The following is a 14,983-nucleotide window of genomic DNA, read 5'->3' as shown; positions in this document are numbered from 1 at the left end:
TTAAAACCAGCTGACAAAGGGGGAAATGTGGTTATCTGGCCCAAACTCCTTTATGAGAAGGAGGCCCTTCGACAACTAAACAATAACATCTGCTATAAACGCCTAACGTTTAACCCTCTTTTGTCATTTGTAACTCAATTAAATAAAATCCTTGACTTAGCTGTCTCTAATGGGGTTATTACTAAGGAATTGGCTGGCTCCCTCAAGGTACAGGAACCAACCATAGCAACATTCTACCTGTTGCCCAAGGTACACAAGAGTCTGGAGGCCCCACCAGGACGTCCGATTATTTCTGGTTCTGGTAACTACCTGGAAAGAGTCAATCGTTGGATTGACTCTAAGCTACAACCCCTTGTGGAGAGCCTGCCCTCTTTTTTATTGGATACGGGTGAGTTTTTAAAGAGAATTGATGGGCTTCACATTGGCATCGGTACCATGCTGGTGACGGGGGATGTAGAATCCTTATACACCAGTATTCGGCACAAAGATGGACTCTCAGCTACAAAATATTTTCTTAATATGTCCAACTTACCTCTTGAGATTGTTTCCTTGGTTCTGGAATTGCTTGAGTTCTCCCTAACACATAACTTTTTTACCTTCATGGGGTCCTTCTACCTGCAGCTCCAGGGGACAGCGATGGGGGCATCGTTTGCACCATCGTATGCCAACCTGTTCCTGGGGCTGTGGGAGAGGGACCTCCCCCTGTCTGACCAGTATCAGTCGATGGACCGCATCCCCCTTTGGGTGCGGTACATCGACGATATTTTTCTGGTCTGGCAGGGAAATGAGGTACAATTATCCAACTTTATGGAGAGGATAAACTCAAACGACAGAAACATTCATTTAACATATCAGTATGACATGACCAAGGTAAGCTTTCTTGATGTCAATGTGTGGAGAGATAATGATAATATACTCCAGACTAGCATTTTTAGGAAGGAAACTTCTTCCAACATGCTTCTTCATGCCTCCTCAGCTCACCCCAAATCACTGATAAATTCGATCCCAATTGGACAGTTCCTGCGTTTACGCAGGATCTGTTCCAGTGACAAAGATTTTGAATCTCAAGCCCAGGATCTTTCGGATAGGTTCTTGGAGAGGGGTTATAGCAGGCGAGCAATTAAGAGAGCTCACAATCGTGCTAGATGGTCTACGCGCCAATCCCTGCTATACAAACAGAGAGATAATAGATCTTGTAATAAAATTCGCTTTATCACCAATTATCACGCTCAATTTTCTAAAATGAGAAGTTGTTTACAAAGGGCGTGGCCCATCCTTCAGACGGACCCCATTTTGAACCAGTTAATTCCTCACAAACCTAGTATTACCATCCGGCGTTCTATGAATCTTAAAGATTATTTGGTTCGTAGCCACTACCAATCCGAACCCAAACAAACTTTTTTGAACGTGAGACGTCCTAGGTGTGGTTGTGCTCCCTGTGGCCGATGTGTCGCCTGCCCCAATATTGATCAGGCGGACGCGTTCTTCAATTCATCAAGGAATAGGACATTTACTATTCGGCATCGTATATCGTGTACTACCCGGTATGTCATTTACTTTGCATTATGTCCTTGTAATTTGATTTATGTAGGCATGACTACTCGGCCATTGAAGATTCGAGTCCGCGAGCATGTATTGGGGATACAGGCGGCAGTCGGTCATGATGATCCGGCCACACTTAGGACTTTACCGCGTCATTTTAAATTTAAACATGATTGTGATGCATCGTTGCTCCGCGTTCGCGGTATAGATGCTATCAATCCAGGAGTTCGTGGCGGTAATCTTACCCAGCGACTCCTTCAGTGTGAGACACGCTGGATTTGGCTATTGGATACGGTTCATCCAAAGGGACTAAATGAGGCAATCAGTTTTGCTCCATTCCTCTAAACGGTTTCCATCTGCTTACGTGGCCGTGTTGTGGCCTTGGACCTATGTTTTTATGTTTTATTTTTAAGTTTCTAATTTTGTATGTTTTTATTTTTAGAGTTCTCTAATTTTACACGTCTGTGTTTCAATCTTTGGAAATCTTTTTGGCCCTTTCATATTTGGATACCTTTGGGCATATCGAGTCTTTCAGATGAGGAATGATATGGGTATCTTCGTGGCAACGTACATCGTCTATTTATGACCTTTGGTGTACTTCTATTGATGTTCCATCTATTTATTACAAGATGCTATTATAATATATCCATGCTATGCCTTCCTTCCCTTGACTGTATATGCCCTATTGGCGCTATATGTTTATACTAAATCTTTATATGGTTGTATGTATGATCCACTAATCGCATTTGCTCCAGGCACTAGTAACTAATGCCATGCTATCTAGTTGTTATTATTATACCTGCCTTTGATTCCTTTTCCTCCTGTAGTTATAGTATTTACATTTGATCTGATTATGCTTTGCATCAACATGTCTTTTTCGATATGTGTTCGGCGGTTCCGCCGTACGCGCACGCGCCGCTGTCTCCCACATGTCGGTCGGCTTTCGGCATCGGGTCATGTGACCAACCCTTGGGGCGTCATGACCACACGATGCCGACGCTGGCCGCCGTCAGGGTTGCCAGGGCGACGGAGCGCGTCATCATGGTTGGACGCCGCGTCACATATGACTCATAGGGGGGAGGAGTTGGTGACATGGCCATGATTGGGCGATGCTGACGTTGTCCGCCGCCAGGGTTGCCAAGGTGACGGAGTGCGTCACTAAGGTTGGACGTGTCGCCACCTCTGAGTCCTTAAGGGGAGGAGCTTATGACGTGGTCTCTTCTGGGACCGCGTCGTTATGATAGGACGTGCTTTCTCATGTGACCCAGTAGGGGGAGTGGCCGTCCTGACGTTACTACCGCCCATTATTAGTGTGCCCGCTGTTGTCATAAACATAGGACGGGGCGCAGCTCTTCTATGTTTATATATTGGAGATCCTTTGTGATACCCTATATGGGATAGTGATGGTTCTTATAATTGTACATTGGATGTAGTATTTGTCTGCCTCCTTCCTGCTGGATATCGCTATATGGGTTGTTGTCATATGGAGCTATGTGGTTTGTGTGATGCAACCATGGTTACAAGCGCCACCCCTGTGAGTGATTCCTATTAACCATATGATCGGCCTGATTCCTCACATGTGTGTGACTCATCATCCTATTGGTGGACTCTATTTTAAATATCCCTCACTTCCCTCATTTCCCATCACCCCTTGAGAAAGGCCAGTTGCCGAAACGTGCGTTGGGGGGGGTCATACTTGGGTGGACTTTCATTTCCCATTCCAACAGGTAAAGATGTGTATACCTTGACTTAGTGTTGTTATACTAATATATCCTGTTGGGTGGTATTTATAATACGTGTATTCTGGGGATGGGTGCTATATTTTCAATGTTGCCAACATAACAATGCCTAAGCAATTTGCTTTCCCATACACTGTCCAGAAACCCTTGTATGCCCCACTTTGTCGTCCTTGTGCTACCATGGTCATGTTTGGCTTGTTTTCACTTTCCCTGTACCTTGGTCATATTTCAATAAAGTTTCAATTTTTTATCCTTTGAATTATTTAGTTTTTTTGGACCTTTTTTGATCGCTTTTTCTTTTCTGTGTTTATTGTCATATTTTTGCGATTGTCCATATGTTTCCTAAACCCGTCACTCCACTATACATTAATGTTTATGGGTTGCTTATCCTTAATGTGGTTATGTTCTAATATTTCTGTGTTATGCACAGGTTTTTTTGTTTTTTCGGATATGGATTTCCGGGCTAAAGACAAGGCCTGGCTTGGACAAATTGACCAGGTATTCGGATCCAGTGGGATCGAGTCACAGCTGTCTGAGGATCATTCACTTGATAGTCAAGCCCTCGAGATCGAAAAGCTGCTATTAAAACGCACCAAAATATGGTGGAATAGGGCTTTTTTGGAGAAATATGTTTCCTCTAATATGATCCCGAGGGGTCTTCGGGTTAGGGTCACTCCTTCTTTTCCAATTGAGGATGATGACTTCATCAAACGTTGGGAGGAAGCTTGTGGTACCTGCTCGTTAATTTTTATGAAGTTGCTAATTGAGCGTAATTCTAAGATCATTGTAGACCTTGATAAAACAATAGATGATATTGAACGAAATTTTAAGGCAGTATGTGCATCTGAGAAGATTGCTGCTTTTGAATCTAGAATTGAGAAGAATTTGGACTTATGTGTTAAAAAAATCAACGAAACTCAGGCCTCAAAATTTCAACGTGATATTAAAGACTTTGCAAATAAGGGTGTTTATTTTTGGAGGAAACCTAACAGCAAAGCTCCAGGCCTACGTGGAGTCTCTTCAGTGGGTTCTCTATCCTCTATGAGTGACTCTTCAGAGTGGTCTACATCCTCCATAACAACACGGTCTGGTTCAAGGCCAAAGAGAGTGAGAGATGTCAATTTCCATCCCTACAAGCGGATGCAATTCAAGTCTCCTGAACGCAAGAAAAGTAATAAGGTAATTAATCTTAGTTCTCACGTTCTGACCGACTCTGACTTGTCACTATTGAGTAGAGGACTCACCTTTTCTCCCAAATCTCATTTCAACACCTTTATGGCCATAAAGGATCTACACTTATTTGCTAGATCCCTGATTTTTAAAAAATATTTCTTTGACCCTGATTTGCAAAGTCTTTTTCCCACAGAAAAGGAACAACTAGCCTTACAAGACCTTGAGGATCTTTCCACCGAACACGAATTTGGCGAAGGAGGTAAGATTCCTCAATCTCTTAAAATCAAGTCCAAAAAATTCCCCCCTCTTACATCTTGTTCAGCTGTCGATCTCTTTGTCCAGGTAGTTACCAGAGACTTTATGAATATCCCAAGAGGTATTGGTAGAGACAATCTTAGTCGCGATGAACGCAGTAGATTGGACGTCCTGAGGGGGCTTCCAGATGTTGTGTTAAAACCAGCTGACAAAGGGGGAAATGTGGTTATCTGGCCCAAACTCCTTTATGAGAAGGAGGCCCTTCGACAACTAAACAATAACATCTGCTATAAACGCCTAACGTTTAACCCTCTTTTGTCATTTGTAACTCAATTAAATAAAATCCTTGACTTAGCTGTCTCTAATGGGGTTATTACTAAGGAATTGGCTGGCTCCCTCAAGGTACAGGAACCAACCATAGCAACATTCTACCTGTTGCCCAAGGTACACAAGAGTCTGGAGGCCCCACCAGGACGTCCGATTATTTCTGGTTCTGGTAACTACCTGGAAAGAGTCAATCGTTGGATTGACTCTAAGCTACAACCCCTTGTGGAGAGCCTGCCCTCTTTTTTATTGGATACGGGTGAGTTTTTAAAGAGAATTGATGGGCTTCACATTGGCATCGGTACCATGCTGGTGACGGGGGATGTAGAATCCTTATACACCAGTATTCGGCACAAAGATGGACTCTCAGCTACAAAATATTTTCTTAATATGTCCAACTTACCTCTTGAGATTGTTTCCTTGGTTCTGGAATTGCTTGAGTTCTCCCTAACACATAACTTTTTTACCTTCATGGGGTCCTTCTACCTGCAGCTCCAGGGGACAGCGATGGGGGCATCGTTTGCACCATCGTATGCCAACCTGTTCCTGGGGCTGTGGGAGAGGGACCTCCCCCTGTCTGACCAGTATCAGTCGATGGACCGCATCCCCCTTTGGGTGCGGTACATCGACGATATTTTTCTGGTCTGGCAGGGAAATGAGGTACAATTATCCAACTTTATGGAGAGGATAAACTCAAACGACAGAAACATTCATTTAACATATCAGTATGACATGACCAAGGTAAGCTTTCTTGATGTCAATGTGTGGAGAGATAATGATAATATACTCCAGACTAGCATTTTTAGGAAGGAAACTTCTTCCAACATGCTTCTTCATGCCTCCTCAGCTCACCCCAAATCACTGATAAATTCGATCCCAATTGGACAGTTCCTGCGTTTACGCAGGATCTGTTCCAGTGACAAAGATTTTGAATCTCAAGCCCAGGATCTTTCGGATAGGTTCTTGGAGAGGGGTTATAGCAGGCGAGCAATTAAGAGAGCTCACAATCGTGCTAGATGGTCTACGCGCCAATCCCTGCTATACAAACAGAGAGATAATAGATCTTGTAATAAAATTCGCTTTATCACCAATTATCACGCTCAATTTTCTAAAATGAGAAGTTGTTTACAAAGGGCGTGGCCCATCCTTCAGACGGACCCCATTTTGAACCAGTTAATTCCTCACAAACCTAGTATTACCATCCGGCGTTCTATGAATCTTAAAGATTATTTGGTTCGTAGCCACTACCAATCCGAACCCAAACAAACTTTTTTGAACGTGAGACGTCCTAGGTGTGGTTGTGCTCCCTGTGGCCGATGTGTCGCCTGCCCCAATATTGATCAGGCGGACGCGTTCTTCAATTCATCAAGGAATAGGACATTTACTATTCGGCATCGTATATCGTGTACTACCCGGTATGTCATTTACTTTGCATTATGTCCTTGTAATTTGATTTATGTAGGCATGACTACTCGGCCATTGAAGATTCGAGTCCGCGAGCATGTATTGGGGATACAGGCGGCAGTCGGTCATGATGATCCGGCCACACTTAGGACTTTACCGCGTCATTTTAAATTTAAACATGATTGTGATGCATCGTTGCTCCGCGTTCGCGGTATAGATGCTATCAATCCAGGAGTTCGTGGCGGTAATCTTACCCAGCGACTCCTTCAGTGTGAGACACGCTGGATTTGGCTATTGGATACGGTTCATCCAAAGGGACTAAATGAGGCAATCAGTTTTGCTCCATTCCTCTAAACGGTTTCCATCTGCTTACGTGGCCGTGTTGTGGCCTTGGACCTATGTTTTTATGTTTTATTTTTAAGTTTCTAATTTTGTATGTTTTTATTTTTAGAGTTCTCTAATTTTACACGTCTGTGTTTCAATCTTTGGAAATCTTTTTGGCCCTTTCATATTTGGATACCTTTGGGCATATCGAGTCTTTCAGATGAGGAATGATATGGGTATCTTCGTGGCAACGTACATCGTCTATTTATGACCTTTGGTGTACTTCTATTGATGTTCCATCTATTTATTACAAGATGCTATTATAATATATCCATGCTATGCCTTCCTTCCCTTGACTGTATATGCCCTATTGGCGCTATATGTTTATACTAAATCTTTATATGGTTGTATGTATGATCCACTAATCGCATTTGCTCCAGGCACTAGTAACTAATGCCATGCTATCTAGTTGTTATTATTATACCTGCCTTTGATTCCTTTTCCTCCTGTAGTTATAGTATTTACATTTGATCTGATTATGCTTTGCATCAACATGTCTTTTTCGATATGTGTTCGGCGGTTCCGCCGTACGCGCACGCGCCGCTGTCTCCCACATGTCGGTCGGCTTTCGGCATCGGGTCATGTGACCAACCCTTGGGGCGTCATGACCACACGATGCCGACGCTGGCCGCCGTCAGGGTTGCCAGGGCGACGGAGCGCGTCATCATGGTTGGACGCCGCGTCACATATGACTCATAGGGGGGAGGAGTTGGTGACATGGCCATGATTGGGCGATGCTGACGTTGTCCGCCGCCAGGGTTGCCAAGGTGACGGAGTGCGTCACTAAGGTTGGACGTGTCGCCACCTCTGAGTCCTTAAGGGGAGGAGCTTATGACGTGGTCTCTTCTGGGACCGCGTCGTTATGATAGGACGTGCTTTCTCATGTGACCCAGTAGGGGGAGTGGCCGTCCTGACGTTACTACCGCCCATTATTAGTGTGCCCGCTGTTGTCATAAACATAGGACGGGGCGCAGCTCTTCTATGTTTATATATTGGAGATCCTTTGTGATACCCTATATGGGATAGTGATGGTTCTTATAATTGTACATTGGATGTAGTATTTGTCTGCCTCCTTCCTGCTGGATATCGCTATATGGGTTGTTGTCATATGGAGCTATGTGGTTTGTGTGATGCAACCATGGTTACAAGCGCCACCCCTGTGAGTGATTCCTATTAACCATATGATCGGCCTGATTCCTCACATGTGTGTGACTCATCATCCTATTGGTGGACTCTATTTTAAATATCCCTCACTTCCCTCATTTCCCATCACCCCTTGAGAAAGGCCAGTTGCCGAAACGTGCGTTGGGGGGGGTCATACTTGGGTGGACTTTCATTTCCCATTCCAACAGGTAAAGATGTGTATACCTTGACTTAGTGTTGTTATACTAATATATCCTGTTGGGTGGTATTTATAATACGTGTATTCTGGGGATGGGTGCTATATTTTCAATGTTGCCAACATAACAATGCCTAAGCAATTTGCTTTCCCATACACTGTCCAGAAACCCTTGTATGCCCCACTTTGTCGTCCTTGTGCTACCATGGTCATGTTTGGCTTGTTTTCACTTTCCCTGTACCTTGGTCATATTTCAATAAAGTTTCAATTTTTTATCCTTTGAATTATTTAGTTTTTTTGGACCTTTTTTGATCGCTTTTTCTTTTCTGTGTTTATTGACTTAGTTGACTTAGTACAGCATTTATTTCCTAATCAGAGTTCTTAGATGTAGCAGAACTCAGAAAGCTAATCCCGCCCCCATACCACAGCTTTCTATGTATATTTTCTATTGACAGTGAGCTGCTTATTAGAGAAGGGGAAATTGCTCAGACCAAGAGGTACAAGGCAGCTGGTCCCAGCAATGATAATGTCCTGCTGATAAAGCCTAATCTTTCATGTCACTGGTGATCAAATGCTGTGCCTGCAAAAGAGACATTGGCCCAGCTATCACATGGTGGACGCATGTCTGGCAGAGCTCCTGGATCTTAAGCCCCCATTACACACAGCGAGATCGCTAGCGAGATCGCTGCTGAGTCACAAGCAATATCGCTGTGTGTGACACGTATCAGCGCCTGGCCGCCCCTGCTGGGTATCGCTGATCGTGCTCAAAAGCCCTGGACTTTTTTTTTATTGTTGGTCTCCCGCTGGCCAGCATGCATCGCTGCGTGTGGCAGGCGGGAGAGCAACGATCAGCGAGCTCCCAGCTCGTATCCAAGGTAAACAGCAGGTTTCTAAGCGCCGCGCGGCGCTTAGAAACCCGCTGTGAACCTTAGATACCATCGTGCTGGCGCTGGGAGCTGGTAACCAAGAAAAACAGCGGGTTTCTAAGTGCTGCACGGTGCTTAGAAACCCGCTGTTTACCTTGGTTACCAGCTCCCAGTGCAAGCTCGCTGGTATCTAAGGTACACAGCGACGTGCGCTCTTCGTCGCTGGTGCTGATCGCTAGTGAGATCTGCCTATTTGGCAGCTCACCAGTGATCATGTAGCGACACAGCAGCGATCCTGACAAGTTCATATCGTTGTCGGGATCGCTGGTGAGTCGCTATGTGTGACGGGGCTGGGTCGCCCTCCCAGGACTGTGGGGTACTCGGTACTGGGCCCAATAAGCTTCAATGGGAGATGTCACGGCAGCTGGGACCCGGCCCGTGGCCCTGGGCGCCCATTGTAAAAGGAGTTGTTGCAGTGTGCTTATGGTGATGAGTTTTTAAGTGATTCGTGATGTCACCTGTGGTGTTCGGCAATAGAGATGTAAGCCGACGCTGCAGACAGATCCTCTGGAACAGATGGTGTGGTGCAGCAATGATGTTATAGCCCTCCACAGGCAGAGCTGGAGTCCCAGGGCAGTGTAGGTGAAGTGACACGTAGATGGTGTAGTGTCAGGCGCAAGGGATGTAGTCGTGCTGGGCAGGTTGGTGCAGGAATAAGTGGAGGACACCAGGGCATGTAGTTCCAAAGCTTTACTCACAGTCTGTTGTGGTACAGGTGCCTGCATCCGTGCCGTGTCCTCCGGGTCAGGAGCTCAGCCAACTTCCAGGCAAGATGAAGTACTCCTTTCCAATACTCCGCCAACATATGTGCCTTTTCTGAACGTCTCCTCTTATAGCGCCTTTGAATGAAGTACTCCTAGTACTGAGTTACACTGGAGTTCCTCCTGTCAGCTGTTCCTATGAACTCTACTTGTACGGCAGACAGCTGTATCCTGCTTCGGGGACTCCTTGCTACTAAGTCCCGGCTCTCTATCCAGTTGCTGTTGTGCCCCCAAGTCTTGTGTGGGAATAAAGTGGTCACTACTTCTATTCCTCCGGTGTCTGCTGCAGGACCATTAGTATCCATACAACCTCGGGGACAGGACTCCGGCCTTGCGCTTAGAACTTGAAAAGGGTTCTCCTCTATCCCTGGTCCTTGTTCTCTTATTCTCGTTTTGTTTTTGCTAATCCTTCTTCCCAATGGAGAATCAAGCTTCCTTTCTCTGTCTCTTTCCTGTGCCAGCTGTTATGCGAGGCTTAGGTCGAAGGAGGCTGACAAAACCCGGGCCCCTGCGGAGTCCCTCAAACTAGGGAAAACCCTGTCTGACCCTCAACCCAGGGTTTTTGCTAAAGGTGCAAATGCCTGAGCCTCCAGCCTCTCCTTATCTCCTGCTCAGCCCTAAGCTGAACCCTCCACCCTCCACCCAGTGAGTTGTCAAACCACCAAAACCCACACAGTAATGACAGACAGGGAGAACTCAAACCACACCGCGCCGCAACCACACAGGACAATACTATAATGTGAACAGGGCAAAACAAAGCACAAATATAGGAAGACGAAAAGGTAACAACGGATCATACGACACCAGCTATGAATTTCTCTCTCCAACACCTCCACTCCAGACCGGAACCACTTGGCACAAAACACAAGCTATAATCGGCGACGCCCACAGGCTAGCACGACTATTTAAAGACCGTGGGCGTGACCAAACATCCCACCTGATTTCCAGCTAGATTAACCCCAGATAACCTGAGTAAAATCAAGCCGGCGCCACTGAGGCTATAGTGGACGGAGATGGAACTACCGCTGCCTGCCGGACGCTGTGGTGTGAACAGCGTCCGACATGACAGTACCCCGTCTTCTACGAGGGACCCCAGGGCCCTCAAGACTCATAGGACCCGGCTTGTCCGGATGGCGGCGGTGAAAGGAACTGACCAGCCGATCCGCATGTATGTCTGAGGCTGGAACCCAAGACCTCTCCTCCGGACCATACCCCCGCCAGTGCACCAAATACTGAAGAGTACGGCGCAGTACTCGAGAGTCCACCACTTTGGAGACTTCAAACTCTAAATCGCCATCCACCATGACTGGAGGTGGCATCGGCGTCGTGTCCACAGATCCTACCACCTTTTTCAATAAAGACCTATGAAACACGTTGTGAATCTTGTATACCGCAGGAAGCTCCAACCGAAAAGCAACCGGGTTTATGATGGCAGCAATCTTAAAAGGGCCAATAAACCTTGGACCCAATTTCAATGATGGAATTTTGAGTTTTATGTTTTTAGTAGCTAACCACACCCAATCACCCACACACAGGTCCGGACCTGGCACGCGTCTAGAGTCAGCCACACGTTTGTATCTTGCACTCATGCTCAGCAATCGCTGTTTCACACTCCTCCAGACCGATGATAGTTGAACTCCTAACCGGTCCTCCTCTGGGACGCCCCCAGAGCCCCCCTGATGCAAGATACAAAATTGAGGATGGTGCCCATAAACACAAAAGAACGGAGACTCTCCCGATGATTCTTGGCGGTGATTATTTAATGCGAACTCGGCCAAGGGAAGGAACGTCGACCACTCCTCTTGGTTGTCAGACACAAAACATCGCAAATACTGCTCCAGATTTTGGTTCATGCGCTCAGTTTGACCATTTGACTGCGGATGAAACGCCGACGAATGAGACAACTTGATCCCCAATCGTGAGCAAAAAGCTTTCCAAAACTTCGCCACAAACTGGGTACCCCTATCAGACACTATGTCCGACGGAACTCCGTGCAGTCGGACCACCTCCTGCACAAAGACCTGAGCCAACGTCTTCGCGTTGGGCAAGGAAGGCAATGACACAAAATGCGCCATCTTCGAAAATCGATCAACCACCACCAGGATGACCGTGTTCCCCGCCGAGGCAGGCAAGTCTGTGATAAAGTCCATGGAGATTTCTGTCCATGGCCTACTAGGTATCCCCAGAGGCTGTAGAGTGCCAGCAGGACGGGTTCTGGGCGACTTGGCCCTGGCGCACGTGATGCAAGCTGTCACGTAGGAAACCACATCCTGCCGGATTTTTGGCCACCAGAAGCGGCGCGATACCAGTTCCAAGGTGCCCCTAACCCCTGGATGACCGGCCAGGACCGAGTCGTGGTGTTCCCCCAACACTTTAAGACGAAGATGAAGGGGTACGAACGACTTATTAGCGGGAAGTCCTGGTGGTACCTCCTCCTGGGCCTCGGCAATCTCCGCCTCTACCTCAGTCGTGAGAGACGAAACCACTACACCTTCCTGGAGGATGGGTACCGGCTCTTCCCGAGGTTCTCCCCCCGGAAAACACCTGGACAAGGCATCCGCCTTGGTGTTTTTCGCCCCAGGACGGTAAGTCACCAGAAAGTTAAAACGTGTAAAAAACAATGCCCAGCGAGCCTGCCTGGGAGACAGACGCTTGGCCGACTCCAGATAGAGCAGGTTTTTATGGTCGGTGATGACTGTGACCTGGTGGGCCGCCCCCTCCAAGAAGTGTCGCCATTCCTCAAAAGCCAATTTGATGGCCAACAACTCCCTGTTGCCGATGTCGTAATTCCGTTCGGCCGGCGACAGCTTCTTGGAGAAGTAGGCGCATGGACGCAAATTGCTCAAGGACGAGCCATGTGACAGTACTGCCCCCACTCCCACCTCAGACGCATCGACCTCCACCGTAAAAAAGGTTTAGATACGTCCGGTTGCACCAGAATGGGGGCTGAAGCAAAACGGTTCTTCAGAAGCTCAAATGCACGCACCGCATCCTCAGACCAGATAGCGAGATTGGTACCTTTTTTCGTCATGTCCGTGAGCGGTTTGGCTATAGTAGAGAAATTCTTAATAAACTTCCTATAATAGTTGGCAAACCCAAGGAACCGCTGGAGCGCCTTTAGATTACCAGGCCGTTCCCATCGCAGCACCGCTTGCACCTTCGCGGCATCCATTTTAAACCCTGCGGCGGACACAATATATCCCAAAAAAGGCAACTCTTGAACAAAAAACACGCATTTTTCAAGCTTAGCATAGAGCTTATTCTCACGGAGCAGCTGTAACACCTGCCTGACATGCTCTAAATGAGTGTCCTGGTCGCTCGAATAAATAAGGATATCATCCAGGTACACAATCACAAATTTCCCCAGCACATGAGCAAATACATCATTTATGAAATGTTGGAACACAGCAGGCGCGGTTGTCAACCCAAATGGCATAACTAGGCTTTCAAAATGACCCTCAGGGGTATTAAATGCCGTCTTCCACTCATCCCCCTGACTTACCCTTATGAGGTTATATGCCCCCCTGAGGTCAAGTTTGGAAAACCACTTCGCACCAGCCACCTGGTTGAACAAATCAGGGATCAGAGGCATCGGGTATGGATCACGGATGGTAATCTGGTTTAACTCCCGGAAATCCAGACACGGGCGTAACCCCCCATCTTTCTTCTTAATAAAGAAAAACCCCGCTGCTACAGGTGAGGATGAAGGCCGGATGTGCCCTTTACTTAAACTCTCCGCAATGTAGTCCTTAAGAGCTTGTCTCTCCGGACCAGAAATACTAAACATCCTCGCCTTTGGCAATTTAGCCCCGGGTTTTAACCTAATTTGACAGTCATAGGCTCGATGTGGAGGTAGTTCTGAGCAACCCCTCTCAGAGAATACGTCCGCAAAATCCAGCAATGCCTCCGGAAGGCTGGACTTCACGGCGGACACACATGTGGCCAAGCAATTTTCCTGGCAGAAACTGCTCCACTGGACTATGTCCTGGGTTCTCCAGTCAATCACCGGGTTGTGCTTAGACAACCATGGGAAACCCAGGACTATTTGTGCTGGGAGATTATTGAGTACCTTACATGTAACCCACTCAGAATGTAGGACCCCAATGTGGAGTTTAACCTCAGCTACAAACTCAGTAATCTCCCCCTGTGGGAGGGGAGCGGCATTAATGGTAACCACGCGAATAGGATGAGGGAGTTTTTCGATCTTGAAACCTGCCATGCGTGCAAACTCCTCATCCATGAGATTGGTGGCTGAACCGCTATCCACAAACACTGATATTGGTAGCTCTCTGCCCGCAATAATAACCCTGGCAGGGAGCATACATTGAGATACCATCATGGAGGATATGCATACGCTCAGTTGGGCCTCCTCCATACCCTCTGAGCTTACCAGTTTTCCGCCGGTGCGACTTTCTTTGGTAGCACAGGACAAGCATTTACATAATGATCTCTTTTACCACAGTAAAAACATGCTCCATGCTTCCTGAACCCAGGAACGCGACGCTGCACATGTGATACCCCAGCGATTTGCATAGGTTCCGTGGGCTCATCTGCAGCAACCACACTGGCACCCCTGCTTTCCCCCAGAGGCAGCATCTCCTGCGCCCCTTGACGCAAACGGCGATCAATACGGATAACCAAACTCATGGCAGATTCTAACGATGCAGGAGTCTCATACATCAGAAGGGCCTGTTTAACTCTTTCTGAGACCCCATGAATAAACTGACTCCGCAGCGCTGGGTCGTTCCACTGTGTGTCTACTGCCCAACGGCGAAATTCTGAACAATAGTCTTCCGCCATACGTTCCCCCTGACGGAGGGCGCGGATCTTAGATTCTGCTAAAGCCAATCTGTCGGGGTCATCATAAATGAGCCCGAGTGCTGAAAAAACATTCTCAACCGAATGAAATGTAGCAGAGTCGGCTGGTAAGGAAAACGCCCATGCTTGGGGGTCCCCACTCAGTAATGATAACACCAGGCCCTGCTGCTGAACTGCCCCCTTCAACTCGGTGACCTGTACGGACAGCGCCGCCAACTGGCGGTTTATGGAAGTCATGGAATCCATGGAAAAATGTTTGGCCGATTATAATGTTATGCGAGGCTTAGGTCGAAGAAGGCTGACAAAACCCGGGCCCCT

General features: G+C 47.1%; 1 protein-coding gene across 2 annotated transcripts; it reads left to right on the top strand.

Moving 5' to 3' along the window:
- The first annotated feature begins 3,599 nt into the window (after positions 1-3,599).
- On the top strand, positions 3,600-8,444 carry LOC141084542 (uncharacterized). Of its 2 annotated transcripts, XR_012231030.1 has the most exons (3): positions 4,327-4,460; positions 4,648-4,713; positions 6,889-8,444. XR_012231030.1 is itself a non-coding variant. In XM_073569321.1 (2 exons), the coding sequence occupies exons 1-2, from the start codon at positions 3,651-3,653 to the stop codon at positions 6,990-6,992; spliced, it is 1,167 nt and encodes a 388-aa protein (XP_073425422.1). In that variant the 5' UTR covers positions 3,600-3,650; the 3' UTR covers positions 6,993-8,444. The 2 variants fall into 2 exon arrangements, 1 of the variants encoding a protein (XP_073425422.1); XM_073569321.1 differs by having other exon boundaries at positions 3,600-4,713.
- The last annotated feature ends 6,539 nt before the right edge of the window (positions 8,445-14,983 follow it).

This window comes from Dendrobates tinctorius, unplaced genomic scaffold (assembly GCF_039654945.1).
Source record: "Dendrobates tinctorius isolate UK_male_01 unplaced genomic scaffold, ASM3965494v1 ptg000005l, whole genome shotgun sequence".
Taxonomy (NCBI): Eukaryota; Metazoa; Chordata; class Amphibia; order Anura; family Dendrobatidae; genus Dendrobates; species Dendrobates tinctorius.
The sequence above is the reverse complement of the archived record's forward strand: the minus strand, read 5'-3'. Positions and strand labels throughout refer to the sequence as shown.